The sequence below is a fragment of the Narcine bancroftii genome, chromosome 7, assembly GCF_036971445.1.
Source record: "Narcine bancroftii isolate sNarBan1 chromosome 7, sNarBan1.hap1, whole genome shotgun sequence".
NCBI lineage: Eukaryota > Metazoa > Chordata > Chondrichthyes > Torpediniformes > Narcinidae > Narcine > Narcine bancroftii.
Genome location: NC_091475.1, coordinates 187,853,504 through 187,875,196, shown reverse-complemented (window position 1 = coordinate 187,875,196; position 21,693 = coordinate 187,853,504). Strand labels below are relative to the sequence as shown.

Sequence of the window (21,693 nt, the reverse complement as noted above, 5' to 3'; positions counted from 1 at the left end):
GGAACATAGAACAGTACAGCACATGAACAAGCCTTTTGGCCCAATCTCTATTCCAATCGTGATGTCCAAATAAAACTAATATTCTGCTGCTTGTGTGTGATGATATCCCTTCATATTCATGTCCATCTAGGAGCTGCTTAAAACAAAATGCTGAATTTCATGACTTGTTCATGACAACAGATCTGATTACTATTGTATCTGCTTCCCACGCTACCACTTGAGTTTTTAAAAAAATGGACCTGCACCCTTCTCCCTTAAACACCTCTTCTCCCTCCCCCCCCCTCAAAAATAAACACATTAAGCACATCCTCCAGGAGTGCTGCCTTTACCCCGTAAAACACAAAAGTCTGCAGGCATTGTAGTGAAAACACAAATACTGGAGAAACAGAAGGTCTCACAGGAGGTAAAGTTATGTTTCGAGCCTGAGCCCTTCTTAAAGATGAGTACAAAGCCTGCTTTTTAAGATCTTGCCCATCTCATCTGGTTCCACTCATAACCGCATTGATGTTTAAGATGACCTCTTCGCTTCCTAATTACAATTGTGCTTGTAAAATACATAATCTCTTCGGATTCTCCTTTCCCTCATCTGGCAGAGCTACCTCATGCCCTGGTTTTGCTATTCTGATTACCCTTTTAAACTCTTGTACTAATCAAGAGATTTGCTTGATCCCAGTTGCCTAGAGCTGATGTGCTGCCTTTTTTTTTGCTGTCCAGAGCCTCAATATCCCTCATCAAGCAGGGTTCCCTAATCCTGCCAGTCTTGCCCTTCACTTTAACAGGAACATATTGCCACTTAACCATATCTACACTTAAAAGCCTCTCACTTGGTAAGTGTCTATTTATCTGCAAACAGGCTTTCCCAATGAACCTTTGCCAGTTTGTCTGATATCTTCAAAAATTGCCTTGCTCAAATTCAAGACTTGTAGACCAGTCCACTTTATACCATGACTATATTTTAAAACTAATGAAATTATGGTCACTGGTCCCAAGGTGCTCCCACAGAACATGGACCAAATGACCTGAAATCCAGATTTGGCAAAAATGACGGCCTCTGTCAAAACTGACCAAGTGTGACGTCAAGGATGCATGATAAAACTGATCAACGGGAAAATACTTCAATGTTTGGGGTTGTTCTTTGCCCAAAAGAGATTGTTGTAGTTGTCAGTCATCTCAGCTGCAGAATATCACAGTAGGAGTTCCTCATGGCAGAATCCTAGGCTCCAGGGTTTTTAACCTGCTTCATCAATATCCTTTCTTGGTAAAATCAAATTGAGATATGATGAAATGTGGAGCAAAGTGGTCCTTGTGAAACCCAAGTGATCGTTGAATGTGATGGCATCTTTCATCACATCTGTCTGCACGTCACACTTGAAGTATTGAGTACAGTTCCGGTCACCTCATTATAGGAATGATCTCGACGCATTGGAGAGGGAGCAGATTTACCAGGATTGAAAGACATGTTGTATGAAGCAAGGATAGCAGAGCTAGGGCTTTTCTCTTCGGAGCAACAAAGGATGAGAGGTGGCTTAATAGAGATGTACAAGATTGAGAATGAACAACCAGCACCTTTTCCCTGAGGTGACAATTGTAAATACCAGAGGACATCAGTTTAAGGTGAGTGGAGGAAAATTTAGGAGCGCTGTCATGAATACTCAGTGGTGGGTGCTTGGAATGCATTGTCGGAGGTGGGGGTGGGGAAGGGGGGGTGGTGGTTGGTGGAGGAGGAGGCTGGTACAATAGGGACATTCAGAACTCTTTGACAGGCACAACTATATCAGAAAAATAGAGGGTTATGGGTGTGAGATAGGGGGTAAAAACAAGATGGTTGTGGAGTAGGATTACAGCACAACAGATGGGCTAAAGGACTGTTACTGCACTGTAATGTATCCATTTGCAAATGCTTCAGCATTGTTGCTCACTCATGGGGACATTCCTGGACTTTCCTCTTCTTTTTATTTCTATGATTGTCCAGACATTGTAGACCTTGGATGTGAGATCGCATAGTGTTGTCAATTGCATTAAGATCTTGTGACACAAGGAAGAACGATAAAGGAGGAGCTAATGGTTGACAAGCAGATACTTGGGAACTGCTACAGCGATGGCTTAGGTTTGCTGTATTTGTAGTGGATTCCCTTACTGGATAATAATGAGGAGCATATCAGACCATGAAATTACAGGTGGATTGTGGCAATGTACTGTTGATAATTACAGGGCCATACTGCAGCTCCTAACTAGGCATCCAGGCATCTTCTGAGTCCATCTCTGTCAGCTGACTGTACTGTCACAATAAGATGGAAGGTGTTCATAAAAATTACTCCATTGTTGCAAGAGTGTATTGGATTCACTGCTATCTTTCTGGCACATTAAATCTGCCATATGTAACCATGTTCCAAAAATGACTTTGGGTATGGTTGATACTTAATTGCCCCTTAGATAAATTCAGCAGGGCATTTGGTTCAAGAGCAGCTGGGAATGGGTAATCAATATCAACCTTGTGGAGTTAATGCCATGAAGTTATAAATGTGCAGGGTAAAGACTTTGTTCACTTTCTCAGTGAAATTCCTTGAATACTGATTTTTCACTGCTAAATGTAAAATATTTCTTAATACAAACCTCTAAAATTACTGAGGGCTTTTTAGTGTTCCCTGTATCCAAATATATTGCTTTGTGACAGTGAGACAAGACCAGGCAGGTGGAAATAGGCGAGAGGGAAAAATGAGGGAAGCAAAGAGTCAGAGAAAAAGCAAGTGTAAAGGACAACTCATCCATGATGGTTTTGGCAGTGCCATCATCCAGTGGCTGGTGGAAAATGGGGAGCTGGAAAACGCTATTGCAGGGTTTGGGTTCAGCTGGCAGAATTGCCCGCCTTCAGGAGACTGTCCATGGACCAGTGGATGGTGGCTCCAAATGTTGAAGAGAAAAAATAGGTGGTAAGAATTTGTGCCTGAGAGGAGAAGGAACATTTATTGAACATGGAAAAAGCATGGTTTGTCCACTTAACTTTGAGATCCATTGAAATGATGGCGAAATAGTTCAAAAGTGGTTTGTGCTCGTGTTCTCAGAATCATTTTTTGATTTTCTGCTCCATGCTATTACTGATCCCTGTCTCCACCAATACTTCTGATCATCTTGATCTTTGTTTCACTGCTTGTATTTGAGCTTCATTTAAATTTTGAACTCTAGGTTTTCCATGAAGGTAGCCAGTGTTCCAAATCGTAATCAAATATTCAGAATGATTTGTACTGTCAAGTAAACTATGCATTTTCCAGTGACATTCCAGATACACATATATTATCATTTTTATGTACAGCTGTTCTTTGATGCTGGGAGTAACTCTGCCATAATTAGCTTGGAGAATGGGCCTGAAGTGAGTGGTGATGTTAAAGTCAGATTTGAATCTAATGGGGTAAGTTTATACTTTTTTTAAAAAAAAATAAACAGTCCTTTTTTTAAAAAAAAAACTTACATTTTTTTCCCCCTTCTATTCAGGGCCTACCTAAAGGATATGACGACTGTCCATTCTACTTTTGGTTCAACACATCTTTCATTGTAAATAATAGGTACAGTCCAAATAATTTTCTTGAAACTGGTTAATGCAGGATGGAAGATGCAAGCTAACAATCGTTATAGGGAATTGTATGTGATAGTTCAAGATGAGTTGTACATTTTTTTGCATTTCTGAAACTAGTAGCTAAATTTCATAAATGTGGTCATTCAGCATGGTGACAGGCGATTTTGGCCCACGAGCCCATGCTACTTAATTACTCCCAATTGACCTACAACCCCTAGTAAGTTTTGAATGGTGGGAGGAAATCAGAACACCTGGAAGAAACCCACACAGATACGGGGAGAATGTACAAACTCCTTATAGACGGCATGGGATTCAAACCCCAGTCCTGATCTCTCGCATTGTAACAGCGTTGCACTAACTATGCTACCAATAGTTTTGTGCAGATTGTCAAAAACATGCTTTACAATTCTCCAGCATATGTGAGTGCAATTTTTCTTTCCAAATGACTTGTTTGTATTTTCAAGGATCAAATCTACCATATTTCGGCGTGCAAGTTACCCCACACCACCCCCCCCCTCAGCCTCATTTTAAGGGTTTTATGGTATATCTGGCATACAAGTCAACCTCTATTTTCTGGCTGCCTGAGGTGCCCTGTTGACCGACGTACAAGTTGACCCCCACAGCTCACGATGCCTGAGTTGGACCATTGATTGGCATATTTGTTGACTCCCACCCCCCCCCCCCCCCCCATGGATTGTGCGGGTTGATCTGCTGGCCATTGGCTGGAAATAAATGACATCATGCAGGGTCCATCGACACAACGCAGTATACGACAAAAATATGAAGCAAGCTTTAAGTTAAAAGTGATAGAAATGGCCAAGAAAAATAACAACTGCACTGCTGCAAGAAAATTTGATGTACCTGAGAATTGGAGGAAGAAAGAAGAGACTTTAAGAAACATAGCAAAAAGGCAACACTCTTTGAGAAAAGGAATCACTCGTTGACCACAGTTGGAAAAATCACATTGCAGAATGGGTACGAGCACAGAGGCAATATTGCTACAGTCACCCGAAGTAAAATGAAGAACATTGGCACTGCAGTGGCCAAGTCGCACCCAGACCTCAGTGATCATTTTCAGGCTACAGTAGGCTGGTGCAATCGTTTCATGAACAGAAAAAATGTGGCATTACACCAAAAAAACAAAAATTGCACAGAAACTACCAAAAGATATGGATCATAAATTGCAAGTTTTCACCAGTTCATTCTATGTAACCGGCAGAAACATGTTTGCATTGGTAGATATTGAAAACATGGATGAAACCCCCATGAACTTCGACATGATGGGGGATAGAACAGTGGATTGGACAGGTGTTAAAACTGTGCAAACCAGAAGTACAGGCCACATAAGGACCAGGTTTACCGTAGTGTTATTGTGCATGGCCAACGGGACAAAGTTAAGACCCATGGAAATTTTCAAATGCAAAATTACACTGAAAATGAAATTCCCTGCATGTACATTTCATGAAAAAGGATGGATGGATGAAAATGGTGTAAAACTATGGATAGGCAATGTGTGGAACAGGCAGTTCACGCAAAGAATGGATTTGCTGGTCTAGGATGTATTTCGTAGCCATTTAACTGGAAAGATTAAAAGTAGATTAGCACTACCTAATACTTACATGGCAATTGTCCTGGGTGGTTTGATGCCTATATTGCAACCTCTCAAGGTTTGCTTGAGCAAGCCATTCAAAGTCCACGTGCGCGAGGAATACGTGGATGTCAAGTGCAGAAGGTGGGCTAATGTGTGCCGCATCACTTGATGTGCTGTGTAACTTCATGGTCAAGGCATGGGACAAAGTTAAAGAAGAAACTGCTCAAAATTGTTTAAAAAGTACAGCATCTCTTGTGCTATTAATGGCACAGAAGATGATTTATTGTGGGACGCTGATGACGAAGCTGAAACAGCCTCATCAGATACAGACTGGGACCCATATGTTTAAACAGAGTATGGACGTACTTACTGCCAACTTCGCTTCAGACGATAATACCAGGAGTGATTTTGAAGGGTTCTAAATATGTTGTTTTCAGACAATGATAGCAATTTTGAAGGGTGCTAATTGTGTTGTTTTCAATAAAAAAAATCTCAATGAAAATCTGTCACAGTCGGGGTTTTGGTTTGTCAAGGGTTGACTTGTACGCTGGATCATCAATGGGCTAGATTATGAACTGAATTTAATGTCTCAAAAGTATATCTGGCATATAAGTCAACACACCCTTTTTTTGAGAGAGATTTTTGAGGGTTTCTAACTTGTACGCCGAAATATACAGTAATCAAAAAGATCACGAATAAATCTTGGTTGTCCCGCCTACAGCAATTTTGTTGCATTCTGCCTACTGAAATTATGAAGTGAGACTATTCACTTTAATGTACATTGTGTCTTTCAGGCTCTGCTTGTCCAGGGATGAACTTGACAACCCACACAAGCCAAAAACCTGGAAAATCTACAGTGAAAAATTTGCAGTTGAGGTGAATTTTGATGATCCGGATTCCAGTTAATCTAGTACCACCTCAGGAACGGAATAAGCAGAGAATGACTCCAGGCAGTTTGTAATGTAAATATTATTTTGGGAGTCTGGTACTGCCTTCAGTGGGGAGGAGGGAAGAGACAATATTGTGGGAACTTCTACTTGCTGCAAGATATTCCAGTTTAAAAACTGTTTGTACTGAAAGGAAAAACTGTTGGAAAATGGTCAAAGTCATTGTTCTGGTGTGGCAGCCTACCCTCTTAATGTTGAACCTATTTCAGCCTTATTTTTCCTTAAGATTGCCAGTGTTGTATTTCCCTCAAAGAGGGTTAATTATCTGTGATCCCAGGACTGGATTAGACTTTTTTTTTTAAAAATTGATATTTTTACCTGTCCAGTGCTTTCTTTCTCCGACAGAACATGAACAATCAGCAATGTTGCGACAGCGTTAATAAAATGCAATTCCCCATTCCCTTTCTTCCAGATGAATTTTTTAAAATTTTGTTATGATTTGTCCTTGTGATACTTCAGTAGCCTGAATGTATTTATCCATCGTGGTGCAGTATCATACTCAATTGCCATCAAAACACCTAGATGCCAGTCTTCAGGCAAAAGATTCCAACCACAGCACTGCACCTGTGGATGGGAAAGGAGCAAGAGGCCTGCACAGTGCAGGCATTAATGTAATTATCCTATTAAGTGATCTAACTGTTCATATCTGTTTAATGAAGTGATATTCTGTCTGCTACAAAACCTCAAGCCTAGGTCACTTTCAATGGAACTTTGTACATTTCCTGTGATTTCTAGCACTCAAACGTGATTGTAGTATGGGTGGTAATGTTTGTTCAACTATTATAAAATGCATCTATCACTGTAGAGTTCTTGAATTTCTCAATAAATAGTAAAATGCTGATTTTTTTTTTCTAGTTTGAGATTCCTCCTAGCTATTGTAACAAATATTGGTTGATGTTTTCTTAGAATATTGTGATATTGTAACTTGGTAATGTTTACAGAAGGGTTTAAAGGATCCAGTTCCTGCTCTTTACCTACATAAGTACATGCTACATTTGGGAAGTAGGACAAGTATAATAGGTATGTGTAATTTTTTTTGAATGAAGTAACATAGTTGTGCTTTTCAATGCCAAACTGTATTGGATGCTTTACTTCTCTAAACTAGAGCGCTGTAGTGGAAATTCTACTTTGCACTTGCTCATACTGGACATCTAAGAAAAACTGCTTGGGATCTTGTGTGATTAGGATCCTATGAAATTGTTAACAATACACATGGTGCTAACTCCAGAATAAAGACCTTGAACATGCATCATCTTACTACTTTAATAGCATTCAATCTGAAAATAAGACTGAAAAATGGCAGCTTCGACAATAAGACATTGTTACCCACCCCTCTGTCTTGTTAATAAAAATGAGCATTCGTTGCTCTTGCAACTTGATTTGCGGTATTGGCTCCAAACTTCTGGTAGAATCCTCAGAAAATGGTTCTCAGAATTTAAAATATTCTGAATCCTTACAAAATGTCAATTTTGTCAGTAATTAAATGTTTCAAATTGAAAGTTTAATTGCTTTTTGAATGAATCCAGTTCCTGCCAAGGAATTCCTTGCACTGGCACTTTGATGTCGAGTACCAAATATCCAGTTTTGATTTTAAGATGGGGGCCCTTAAATTCGACTTGTGAAAGCACAATCAAGTTCCTGGGGATAAGGCCTGTCATTGCCAGAATGCCCTTCAGTTGCTCATGTGGTTCATCATAGTTCTTCTACTCAGTTCATAGGCCAGAAATAGGGCACCATTGGCAGGGAATGCACGTATCATTGTTGGTGTTAATCCAGAGTATATTGCTCTTACACCTGGGGTGGGGGAGGTCAAAGAGAAATATCTTTACACATGAGGAAATAACACATTTTGATGTAATTATTCAAGGACTGCAAATTGCACCCTATTTCAGTCCTAAATGGTTTCCCTTTTAACTAGTGTTTACAAGTCCTACAACTTGAGTGAAGTCTCTTGGCATCTGACACTCCCCTTGTACTTTCTCACTGAGATAGGTTTCTTATTTGTAATTCTGCTATGATCTTCTCAATAGATAAATTTCATACCAAGAATTTACTTCCCTCTTATGGTCTCTATAATCCCAACAAGACATTCCACTACAACAAACCTCTTTCAATGAAAGCCAATATAATTTGCCTTCCAAATCTCTTGCCTTCCTCATCTCTGCTGTCCTCCAGGAACCCATCAAACCTGTGGTACAATAATGTTCAGCTTTGGTTTTTCCTACCATAGTACACAATCTATTTCTCTTATTGTATTCCTCTACTATTTGCTTAACCTCTCCAGCTTTATTTTGAGCATCCAGTTGAGTTTACTTTTCCCTTTTAGGAGCTTTGTGATTTGGTAAATATACATTCTGACAAGTTAAATGGGCGAAGACGGCTCAATTTGGCATCAATGCTAACATGTGCCCACCTGAAAACTACCTGCCTAGATTTGCTGTTTAAACTCCCTCCACACTGTTTATTCCAAACTTGTGGGTCCTTTTTAAATAACAAAGGGGGGGGGGGGGGGGGGCAAAGTTAGTGTAGAGGTTAGCGCGTCACTATTACAGCGCTAGTGACTGGGGTTCAAATCTGGCGCTGTCTGTAAGGAATACACCCCATGTCTGTGTGGGCTTCCTCCGGGTGCTCCCATTTTCTCCCACCCTCCAAAACGTACACAGACTGTAGGATAATTGGATGCCAGAAGGGCACCCAATTAATCTTGATTAAAAATGGATATTCTTACCGGCTCCCCTTTAGCCACCCATATGGTTACCAAGTCGAGCTTTTATAATTTCCCTTCTTTAAAAAACACCCCAATCTGACAGTCCGTTTGATTTGCTGAATGTTGTTTACAACAACCACTTTGCTGGTGTCGAGCTAATTTGGCTCTCTTGCATCACTCTTGTTTCCATTTGCTACTTTCTAATTTGCTGGGGCCGTGCCAGAATCCAAGACATTTTGGAAGATCACTTCTCTGCTACTTTTAGAACCCTGCAATGCAGGGTAATCAGTTTCAAGGGATTTGTCCAGTTTCAGTCCCTTTAATTACTCCTTCATTAATAGATGGAAATAATCTAGGGAACCTTGTTTTCCCTCTGCTTCCAATGTTTCCTGCATGATGGTCAAGTTTTAACATTTCATTTCTTCCCCACCAATGATATTTCTGACAGCATCTCAATAGGATTTTTAAAAACTCTTACATAAATCTAACGCCTTTTACACTGTTATCATTTACATGATTCTCAATTGCCACTTTCTTTTTGGGCATACTTGGGCAAACTGCTGGCACTACTCCAAATGCCTTGTAAAGCCTCAGCATTGTATCTTTGCCTTTATTCATGTCCTCCCGAAATGAATGAATGCTAATGTTGTATTTGCCTTCCTTGTTACTGACTTGTTCTGCAAGTTGACCTTCAGGGAATCCTGCACAAGACACCCAGTAATGCCAATCTCTATTTAACAACCTGTTAACAGAGGGATCACTGGTGCATAGGTCACTGGAAAGCAGATTCGTTGAGAATGGAATATCTCACTTAGATTACAAGCAAACCTTAATTTGTCTGCCTTACTGTTAAGAGTAAAAGTCTAAATTAAGCATTTTGAACTGGATACAAAATTAAGGCTTGGATCTAAATATAGTCTGTTTACTAGTGGAGAGCTTGCTGTAACAGCATAATGTTTTCTGCAACAAATGTCCTCAAAATATACATTTAGATTTCTTTCCCCCTAGTCTACAAATGTGAAGGGCCATTTTATTGCATTAACTTTACAACTGGCTCTAGTGCTGGTATTTGGGGAATACGCATCTCACTAGCATTTATCGTTGTAGAATCATGGAACACAATGGCTCAAGCAGGCCTTTTGGCCCATCTCATCCACGTTGAAATATTATTCCACTTGGTCCCATCTACCTAGGACCACAGCCCTCCATATCCCTCACATCTATGTACCCATATAATTGTCCCATAAATGTTGAAATTGAACCTGCATCCACCACTTTCGCTGGCAGCTTGTTCCATACTCACCAGTGTTCCCCTTAAACCTGTTACTTTTTAATCCTTAATCCATGTCCTCTAGAGCTTGTCTCACCCAAACTCAGTGGAAAAATACCAACTTGCGTTGACCCTATTTATATCCCTCATAATTTTGTGTACTTTATCAAATCACCCCTCGTTCTCTGATGCTCTTGGGAATGAAGTTCTAACCTATTCAAGCTTTGGCTATAATTCAGCTCCTCAAGTCCCAGCAACATCTTTGTTTATTTTATTTGCACTTTCAATCTTATTAATATATTTCCTGTAAGTAGGTGTCCAAAACTACACACAATTCTCCAAATGTTGCCTTGCCAACATCTTCTACAACTTCAATATAACATTAATAAGAACACAAGACTTGAGAGCAATATTAGGCCATTGAGCATCATTCAATCGGGGCTGATATATTTTTTCCTTTCAACCTCATTCTCCTGCCTTCTCCCTGTAAACCTTTGATACCCTGACTAATCAAGAACTTAGGAACCTCTGTTTTAAATCTACCTAATATCTTGGCCTCCACAGTGGTCTGTGGCAATGAATTCCAACTGGGGGGGGGGGGGGGAAATCTTATTTGTTCTATAGCGATGTTCTTTTATTCTGAAGCTGCGCCCTCTGGCCCTAGACTTGCTTCCCTAGACTTGCTTGTGACAGGAAACATCTTCTGCATATCCATTCTATTTCAGCCCTTTCAACACTGGAAGAATGAGGGGATATCAGAAACAAACTCCAGTGAGTACAGACCCAGAGCTGAGGTCAATCTCCTAAACCCCTGCACCCTCTCCAATGCCAGCACATCCTTCATTGATGTGGGCCCAAAACTGCTGGCACTACTCCAAATGCCGTGTAAAGCCTCAGCATTGTATCTTTGCCTTTATTCATGTCCTCCCGAAATGAATGAATGCTAATGTTGTATTTGCCTTCCTTGTTACTGACTTGTTCTGCAAGTTGACCTTCAGGGAATCCTGCGCAAGACACCCAAGGCCCTTTCGACATCTACTTTCTCAATTTTCTCCCCATTAATAAAATAATCTACTCTTCTTTGTTCTTTCTGTCAGAGTGCATGCCCATACACTTCCTTATACTGTATTCAATCTCCCAACATATCCAAGCTGCTCTGCAGATGCTCCTGCTTCCTCAACACTACCTACCATTCCATCGGTCTGTGTTATCGCAAACATAGTCCCAACATTTATTTATGAAAGCCAATGTTCCACTTTCAAGGAATTGTATATCTAAATATTCCCAGATCCCTTTGCTTAACCACGTCACTCAGTGCCCTACGCTTTATCATTTGTCCTATCCTGGTCTGTCCTCCCAAAGTGCAACAACCTCACATTTCTCGGTGTTAAATTTCATCTGCCATTTTGCAGCCCAATTTTCTAATTGGTCAAGTTTGCTGATCCAATCTATCAATTATCCAGATCACTTACAGATGACATGCAATAGTTGACCCAACAATGATTCCTGAGGCACACCACTAGTCACAGACTACCACTCCATGGATTGTCCTGAAAAACAAATATCTAATCAAATTGACTATCTCATCCTGAATGCCAAGCAACTGAAACCACCTTGACCAAACTTGAACTTTAAGGGCTTTGACAAGGTCCCATCCGCATGTAGACCACATTTCCTGCCTTTCCTGATAATGTCCTTGAAACTAAGATTGTTAAACACAATCTACCACACACAAAGCCATGTTGATTATCCTGAATTAGTCATTGCCTATCAAAATACGTGCATCTCCAGTTCTTAGAATACCTTGCAATAACTTGCCCACTACCAACATCAGGCTCACTGGCCTATAATTTCCCAGATTATTCTTACAGACTATTTTAAACAACTGAACATTAGCTATCCTCCGGCACCTCACCCATGGCCAAGGACATTTTAAATACCTTTGCTGGAGCCCCTACAATTTCAACACTAGCCTTCCTCAAGGTCTGAGAGAATATCTTATCAGGCACCGTTATTTGCATCAAGACAAGCAAGCACTGCCTCCCTCTGTAAGTTGTACAAGTTCCATGACCTCATTGCTGTTTTGCTTCACCTCTAAAGATGTTGACTGTCCCCTGAGTGTGTGTGAGTGTGTGTGGGGGGGGGGGGGGAGGAGAAAAGAGAGTGAGGAATCTATTTGGTATCTTCTCCATTAATTTTGGCTCTGTGCATAGGTAACCACTCTGATCTTTGTTGTTAATTGATATCCTTTGTTAATATCTGTCACAGCCCTGTATTGATACTGACTGTTTTGCACCAAAAAAACATTCCTTCTGGTCAAGAGTTGCATGGGAATGAGCATGGAGATGGTTATCAAAAACTCATTTGAAAGTACTTTTAAATTATATTTATGTGCCTCTAATCTCGTTATTTAAATTGATACTTTCTCACTTGTTATCTCACTTTTACCATGATTCTTGTCCAACTCGATTTAAGTGACACACTTGTCGCACTTAGTACATGTACAAATGTTCCTGAAATTGAAATCACGCAGTAAGCTAATCATAACTGAGCCAATATGTGTCTTGAGTAACGATCTATTGTTTTTTTTACCTGGACCACAACTATTAGATCCTCTCCTCTGACTTGTTTTATCCAGCCCCTAGATCTTGACCTTGACTTGGCAGTCACCACAGCCCTCGGGCTAGCTCAGCTTCTTCTAAATACGCCACCTCAATCCATTCACATGGCTGTTTCCACCCTTGGATGATGGGAAAGGGCTGATAGGTTGCATGGAAATCTACCGCAAGCTGGGAAATGGATGATGGGGTTGGAGTAATTCCTGGGAAATGCTGAAGGGGTTGGAGAAAACAGAGCCTTTTGGAGCTGGTGGAAATTGCAAAGGAATTGAATGGAAAGACCAGGAGAACTTTGATCTTAAACTGTACATAACTGGAAGGAGGCCAAGGTTCATGAGGAAGGCAGAGATTTCAGATGTTTCTGCAAAGTGCCTTGGAATAAATGTGGCAAAATTCGAGGAAGGGAGGATGGAATGGGTTCACAGGAGATGGGGAGAGGAGAAGGCAAAATCAGTTTTTTTCCTCCTCTCCCTAGGATAAGATCCCTGAACCAAATCATTAATTGTTACTTCCTTCCACAGCTACCCCCCACCTGCTAATTTTTTTTCTAGCATTTTCTGGTTTTGTTTCAGGTTCACAAGATCTGCATTTTTCTGTTTGATTTTTTAAAAAATTCACTATAAAATTACATAGTACTAGCAGAAATCGAGGACTGGAAGTGTGAATCAGCACCACTTCTACATTGTACACAACATTCCTATGCTGCCAACAACCCAATGTTTTAAGTCCATATTCATTCATTTCTGGAGAAACAATTCAGATTGCTGAATCTCTGCAATTCTCTACCAGGCATTTTGTGGAAGCAAGTTTACTGAGAATATTTTTAAGCCACAGATCAACCACAGTCATGCTGAATGGTAGAGCAGTAGGCTTGAGTGATGAATCCCTGCCATTTTGTTATATCAATGGTCTCAGCTTTTGCCTTTAGACATGCTTCTATCTTAAATGGTATCCAAACATGGACCACTCCAATCAATGAGCTGCTTCACCTTCCTACTGTGTTTACTGTGCCAGTTTCTGTGACCACTGCTGAACACTGATTCACTCCACATTCCACTGGCCTGTACATCTTTCACTATCCTAAATCTACTCAAACCTCTCTTCTGTATGCACACGCATTCCAGTCACATTTATTGTATTTTTAAAGACAAAGGGAGGAATTAAATATTGTCAATTCATGCAATTTCACAATGCCAAATGAATGATTCAATTGTAAACTTGCAATGTTAACTTGATTGCATGAATAGCTATGCCACTTGCAAAGTCGAGGCTGAGTTGGCAAGATGCAATTTTGCACCTATTGAAATATAGCCAGATGAATATTCCCTTCTGGTACAATTTAAGCTGTACATGGGACTCTCCAAAGACTAACACCCCCACCAATTATTGAACACTACCATTTGAACAGGAACAGCTGCTACCTCTCCACCCTCAGTCTCCTCAACAACAAAATCAAGGACTCATTGATTGATTTTTTTCTCCCTCTACACTCCACAGTTTTACAGTTTCCATGTGTATGTTGAGTTCAGGTTTTTTGTTTGCACTACCAATAAGTAGCATTCTGACTCTCCTGCAGGAAAAAAATCTGTGTTGTATGTTCTCTGACAATAAATCTGAAATCTGCTCCACTTTAATGTGAAGTGATAGGAAATGTGAAGGGGAAAAGAGCAGCATTAATCAAGATTATGGAAATGAGAAACTCCTAGATATTCGAAAGTAGTTTTCATATAAAGATTTCTACTTATCAAGCAAACGGGGCTCTTCGAATGACGTAGTGTAGGCACTGGGAAGTGTGGATGGAGAGCTGCTGTTATTGGGCAAGTCCATATCTAGCAATGTAGGAGTTGTGTGAAGATTTGGGAACCATGGATAGTGAGAGATGCAAAATATAACCATGAAGAAAAGGGTAAATCAGACCGGGTCTTTAAGGAATAGAAAGATTCAAAGAGGAAATCCCGAAGGCAAAAAAAAACTGCCATGAAATGTCTTTGGCAAATAAGATCAGGGCCCAAGGTACGTTAACCAGATATTAAAAACAAGGAGGTAGCTGGGAAGAGGGTTTCAACACTCCAGGACAAAGGGGGAATTTATGCCTGGAGCCAGAGGAAGTGTCAAAGTACTAAATAAGAGCTTTTCACGGGCATTCAAGAAAGACCTGAGCGTAGTGAGATCAGTGAGGGGTATGCTGATATTCTAGGGCAGTGGTTCTAAACCTTTTTCTTTCCACTCACATATCACGTTAAGTATTCCCTATGCCATCGGTGCTCTGTGATTAGTCAGGGATTGCTTAAGGTGGTATGTCTGTAGAAAGAAAAAGTTTGAAAACCACTGTTTAATCATACTTAATGGACTCATAACTCCAAAGGAAATGGGCCAATGACAATTTTTCTCAAGCTAAATAATTCAGTAACAATTGGGTCTGGAGCAGTGATTCTCAACCTTCCCTTCCCACCCACATCCCACCTGAAGCAATCCCTGACTAATCACAGAGCACCGATGGCATTGGGATTACTTAAAGTGGTATGCGAGTGGAAAGAAAAAGGTTGAAAACCACTTTTCTAGGGCATCTTGATATCAAGATGTTGAGTCTATTGAAGAGCATGGTTTACAAGCCTCCAGGACCTGATGAGATTTATTTCAGGTTGATGAAAGATAAGAGAAGATATTGCATGTTGCTCGAGAGGATAAAAAGATCTCTTGACGAGACTCCTAAGAAGTCCCAGAAGATTGGAGAGTAACCAATGTTGTTCCTCGGTTTAAGGCAACTGTGTTTATTCAGTAAATCGTAGGCCAAAGAGCCTTGTGTCAGTGGTATAGGAATATTCATTAGTGACTTGGGCAAAATGTCAAAAGCCTGATTACAAGTTTGTAACTGAATCAAAAATTGGTGGAGTTGTAAATAGTGAAGAAAATTATTGAGGGAAATAGCATCAGTTGGAGATATGGGCAGAGAAATGGGAGATGGAATTTAATCTGGATAAGTATGAGGTGTTGGATGTGGGAGATCAGGTACAAGAGGAAAGAATACAATAAATGGCAGAATTGTTCAGAGCACTGATGTACTTGGGGTCAAGTCCTTCACTTCCTGAAGGTGACAACACAGGGTGGAAAAGATGTACAACTTTCTTCCCTTTGTTAGAGCACTGAGTACAAGAGTTAACAAGTTGTGTTGCAGCTATATAAAACTTTTGTTGGACCACATTTTGAGTATTGAATGCAGTTGTTGCTGCATGACAGGCTTTGGAGAGGTTCAAGTCTTCAGCATTTAATAGAATAATTGAAACAACTGCTTATTGGAAGACAGGTATAGGGGACAGGTGAACATTTATACTTACCTTCTTGCAAAACAATACTTCGGAATGTAGAAAGGAAGCCAGCTTGTTGGCCACTCATTGAGAGGACCTGTATACGTGATTTCACACAGTCAATTGGATAAACAGCAATCCATAAGCAGGCACCTCCAAAACCACCACTCACCATCAAGGGAATAGGACCTTTTCAAACATAATTAAAGTCTGTTACTTCATAGAGTATTAACTCTTTAAAAAGTTTTAAATTTTTTTTCACATATTCAAACTTTGATTGCATTAGCAGATAATGAACGTAGATGCAAAATACACTAAGCAAATAGAATCATGGCATGATATTGGACTCGATTTTGTTCTCCATATTCTCTATTCTGGGCTTGGACACCAGAGAACTGCAGTGTCAAAACACTTCTCTAAGAACAATTCATTGTCAAATTCATTGGACAAGACAAGCCAATGAATTTAATCTTAATTTTAAAAATTTTTAAATTTTAATTTAGAGATACAGCATGGTATCTATCAGGTCCTTCCACCCCCTGAGTCCATGCTGCCCAAATACACCAATTAACTGACAAAGCCTGTATATTTTTGGAATCATTCCATAGCTATTGACTTGGTGATTTCATTCTCCCTCAAATGAAGATATTTTAATATACAGACTATACACTTGCCTAACAATAAAGAAGTTTCTAATTTTTCCATTCAATTATCCTGTAGATGCTCCAATATTTTTTCTAAGTTACTCAACAAAGATAGAGGCATTTGAACACACTGTCCATCATTCCAACCGGATCCCTGACCTTCCTTGGAGGCAGTCAGGGTTACCCAGTAATACTCACCTCGGTTGTGTGCTCCTGTGGCTTGAAACCAAAAATGGCTGATCTGGTTGTTACAGTGACGTCAGCGCTTGCGTGCTGGCGTCACAGGGAAATCCCTGGTGAAGTGTCTGCCACGATCAGGAGGGGAGAGAGCAGTCGCTGCTGCGGAGCTTGGTGGGGGTGGGCTGCTGCGGGGCTTGGTGGGGGTGGGCTGCTGCAGGGCAGAGGAGAGGAGTGCAATTGACGGGTGGGAGGGAGACTGACAGCGGTGGGGAGTGACTGACAGCTGGTAGGGGGGGGAAACAGGGCGACTAGTTTGAGTGATTTGTCACTTACCATGTCATCATGGGGGCAGAATTGCCCTTAAATTGCCGGGTTGGCAATTTACTGGGGCTATCCCCCCCCACCTCCCCAGCTTAAAAGGAGCCCTTTGCACCACTAATAGTACCTTGGTCCCAGGAGGGCTACTCAGGTGCTGCAGCTTAAAAGCACCTTAAGTCAAAGCAGAGCTAACAAAACCCCTGGTCAATATCAGGTTAACTGATATAAGTGGTTCATTAGCACCTGGCAAGTAGCTAATGATAGCTTACACTATGTAGACATTTTAGAATCAAGATCAAAATGCTTTTGTTTGAAGAATAAGCAGAAGCAGGGGATATTCATTTTTAATGAAATGACTATTCTAGATTAATGGACTTCCCAACCCATTTAAAAATAGCAGGGCATTAAGATGAAACAATAGTTGTTTAAAGCAGCAGGTCAAAAATCACTTGCTGGTTTGAAGATAGACTGTTGGGATCATCTTTCCAATCCATCCCCATCTCATGTCAGAAGGGAGACAGAATTATTTTCCAGATGTCCAGGATCTGGAGCAAAAATATCAAAAAAGAGGAAGAAAGGGCAGTTGCTATTTTACATGAAGATTAGAATAAATGTTTACAACCAGAGGGTAGTAAATCCTTGGAATTCTCTTCCCAGGAGGGATATGAAGGCACAGGATGCATTCAAAGTAGATATCAATGGACATGTGCATTTTGGGGGAAATCAAGAGATACAAGGCTGATACAGGAATGTGGTACAGAGGTCAAAGATTGGCACAATCTTATTGAATGGCAGAACACATGTGGGCAATGATACCTATGTACATGAAGCTAAGACAGCAGTTTGCATCGAAAATTACAGGTTTTCCATCTACACCAGCTGCTTTTTGGGAAAACCAGGCTCTTGGAACACAGTCAGATTTGGACAATTGGAGATCACTGGGTGTGGGAGAAAAAGTGGATGTTAAAAATTTAGAAGTGCATCAATTAAAAAAGATTATTTCCTCCCTGGACCACTTTTATACTCAAACATTTCAAGTGCCCCATTTTATTAACTAGAAAGATAGGATATTGTTCAACTACCTCGGAGATGAACAGTTTCGTTATCCCACTTGAAGAAGTCAACCACATAAATAGACAAGGAGTCATAGAGGACACATCTAGCAGGAAGATTTCCGATCAGCTATGCAACTCATGTTAATGTCTTCACCTTATTATAATATTTATATGTCAATTTTTTTTGGGAGGGGGAACTAATGTCAATTTTTTGGTGTTCGTGCAAGGTGTGGGCTCACAGGCAAGAACAAACGTGATAAATCTGACAGCTTAGATTTCTATAGTCTTGGAATAATTGTTTGACTATTTGAGATTTATCTACCATATTTTCAACAGGATTCCAGAGATGAGTGGAAATGAAGGTGGTGGTTCTATGTGATGAGACACATGTGAAGAATATTGCCCCTACAGTTCTGGAATAAAAGCATGGGAGCTTCCAGGTCTAACTCTGAAACACCTCTGATCTGAAAAAGGAAATCTGTTTGTACTGAGGATGCTTCAGAGTGGTGTCTGTGACAGAGTGGGCATGGAGGCAAGGTCACAACTTCCAAAACCTGATCCATGAATGTTCACTGAGGAGAATGTGACATTTTTCCTTCATTGTCAATACACCAATTTGATCCCACAAAATTATTATTGAATTTTTGTTTTTAAAGTTCAAGGAAGGGACTAGCCCATTTGTGTGTCACAGACTCCGATCCTGAAACCATCAGGTTCATTAATCTTCTAGTGAATAAAGCCGGTCTAGTTATATTTATGAATATTTAATGCCACTCATTTCAGGAAACCTTAACATTTTCATTATTCAACTGTTGCAAAAGAATGATGCTCCTCCGAAATTTAATAACCATCGTACACATTATAAGATCTATTAATTATTGTAAAATTTCAGCTTTTGTTTCAGAATGACTACAAAATGCAAATAGGCCACTTTAGAAGCTCTGTGGCAACAAAAATAGTTATTGGTTGGATTTCAGTCAGTTTCAGGTTTTCAGTTCTAGTGTTCAAATAAACATTGCTTCTCATTTGCTTCAGGTACTTACCTAGGTCATCTTTAGACTGGCCCGCGTGAATGAAAAAACTGCGACCCAGTTCATAACCACCAAAGAAGAAAAAGTAGCCGGGCATCTCTCTCATCAAGGTGCTTGATAGACCTTGGTACATGCCAAGAGGGCCATCAGTTTTCATAACGTTTTTGATGACTGCCCAAACAGTACTGAAGGAGACAAATGCACAAGTTAAGGACTGGCTGGATTATGGTTCACTAGTGTTCCTGGTAGCTCCACCAGAATTCAGACCTGTAGTTTCATTAGTGAACATCACACAGCAAAAACAAAGCGTTACTGAAGTCAATTCCCAAACTACATTCGTTTTTAATAAATAGGTAACCAATGGATCCTATCAAACCAAACTCCGAGTAGAAAGAATAATGCTCCATCATAAGTAGCCTCTTCTCCTCAGCATTTTATGTGTCACCTTTCCCAACAGGTAGAGATTAGAATCTATTATTTCTCATCACTTCATTCTCCAGCACGAAAATCAACATCACTAACAAATTAAAGTTTCAAAATAGTAACAACACTTGCATAACATTTTCTCAAGGTATAAATGCTTCAGATTTGTCTTTGTGGAATTTGCATGCCCTCTGTGACCACATGTATTTCCTTAACCGTGCTTCGGGTTCCTCCCATGCCCCAAGGAAACGTCAGTCATTAGCTTAACTGGCCCCAAATTGCCACTGAGTGAAGGATAGAATCTTAGCAGGGAGAGCCTGATGAGAATGTGGGGAGAATAAAACAACCAGTGTAAATGGGAAGTTCATGTCCACTTGGTGGACTGATGGTCCCATTTTGTGGTATATGCCTCTTTAAAAGTAACCAAGGGTGCTAATTTTCAACATCATTAATATACAAACGCATGTGTCAAGAGTTTTAACAGAATGACCCACAGCTTCCACTCAAGAATTTCAAGATCTCAAATTCCAAAATCTCCAAAAGTTAAAGAACTAAATTGCATGATGACTTCTGTGCCCCATAGTTGCAGAATATACATTTTAAAAAGACTAGGGTATTGAGGGTCATGGGGAATGGGCACACAAGACAGGAAGCCAGAGGTAAATCAGCCAAGATCAGACTTGAAAGACCATGTTGCAGGACAGACTTGAAAGACTCCTGCTACTTTTCCTCATGTTCTAGAATTCTACATGAAATCTAGGTAAAAGAATTCCAATGGGGATTTGCTCTACTCGCACCTCCTAATAAAACCTTAAATAGGTCATTGACTATAGTGACCGCAGGAATTCTTACTGTTAAGGCATTAAATTCAGTAGTACAGCAGCTCACTGTTCCGACATCTCAGGTTTGAGCTTCAACTGCATGCCATGCTAAATTGGTAGAATAATTGTATGGTGTTAATTTCCCCTAATGAAGGTGGATGGTAGGAATATTAGGTACAGGAGGTATCAGGTTCATGTACCAAAGAGTCACCTTCCCAAGAGAACATGTCATAGCTCTTTTCGACACTTTATATATTAAAGTCACTCTCAACACATTTCTGTCGAGAATCGTCACAAATATACCCCAACTACTTTGGCATCCAAAGTATATCCAAAGAAGCAATTTATCTTCCTCCTCCTAATCATTAATTCTCACTGCAAACTTGCATCAATGTGACCAAAATACAACCATCATCCAGCAGAGTGCTGCACAGGTAGACATGACAATAGTATTCCTCACTGGGGTTTAATTAAGATCATAGCAAGAAGGAGAATAAGATTGGCAATAGAAATAATATATCGTTAAACCAGCGTGTTGCATTTGGGGGACAATAAATTCTTCAAAATTTTCATTTTTATCATGTAGCAGTATGCTGTTTGATTGGGGCATGGGAGGAACCCGAAGCACGGTTAAGGAAATACATGTGGTCACAGAGGGCATGCAAACTCCACAAAGACAAATCTGCAGCATTTATACCATTGAAGGTTAGCATGAGATTTCCTAATCTGCAATTAGTAAAGCTGACCAGTTAATGATCTGATAGATCTTTCCCAAACTGGTATCTTGCGCAATGCAGATTTCACATCATTTCGCGATGCAATTCATCGTGTGGGGGGGAAGAAAAATAGTCGCAAGATCTGATGAGAACATTTATATTGGAGGATGCACAAAGAAAAAATTATTCTGCTCTTTTCACCACTCTCCACAAACACCTTTTCACCAAACCCCCTTTAGGTCTTCTGGGATACAAACGATTCCACCATTTCTTGAATCTATGGTAAGATTTCTTGTCCACATCATTTACTTTGGTTCAGCATGCAGGAACAATAGGGCAGAACAACAAGTTATTTGCAGCCTTGCCACTTCTCTAGACACTAAATGAAAGGCCGTACTTCACATAATACGCACAACAGACCTGTTTAAGGCTTCCTTGTGATATACTATCCACACAATGCAGTTCGTATGGTTGGTGTTCCCAAAATTACAAGCTT

The 21,693-nt window shown here is 40.2% G+C and overlaps 2 protein-coding genes across 13 annotated transcripts in view; one reads left to right on the top strand and one right to left on the bottom strand.

Moving 5' to 3' along the window:
* The window catches only part of tpte (transmembrane phosphatase with tensin homology), a 76,625-nt gene extending 70,118 nt beyond the window's left edge, over positions 1-6,507 (top strand). For all 4 annotated transcript variants that reach the window (XM_069891732.1, XM_069891733.1, XM_069891734.1 and 1 more), the window contains 3 exons: positions 3,311-3,406; positions 3,490-3,560; positions 5,957-6,507. In XM_069891732.1, the coding sequence (XP_069747833.1) occupies positions 3,311-3,406; positions 3,490-3,560; positions 5,957-6,068 (279 nt within the window). In that variant the 3' untranslated portion in view covers positions 6,069-6,507. The remainder of the gene's footprint in view (positions 1-3,310; positions 3,407-3,489; positions 3,561-5,956) is intronic.
* Positions 1-21,693, bottom strand: part of LOC138739509 (mitochondrial ornithine transporter 1-like) — a 97,519-nt gene that overhangs the window by 56,083 nt on the left and 19,743 nt on the right. For 7 of the 9 annotated variants that reach the window (XM_069891742.1, XM_069891741.1, XM_069891738.1 and 4 more), the window contains 3 exons: positions 19,250-19,422; positions 16,040-16,198; positions 7,359-7,903 (listed from right to left, as the gene is read on the bottom strand). In XM_069891742.1, the coding sequence (XP_069747843.1) occupies positions 7,782-7,903; positions 16,040-16,198; positions 19,250-19,422 (454 nt within the window). In that variant the 3' untranslated portion in view covers positions 7,359-7,781. Of the gene's footprint in view, positions 1-7,358; positions 7,904-16,039; positions 16,199-19,249; positions 19,423-21,693 lie in introns of those variants that run through there. The other 2 variants (XM_069891743.1, XM_069891744.1) reach the window with 1 other exon arrangement.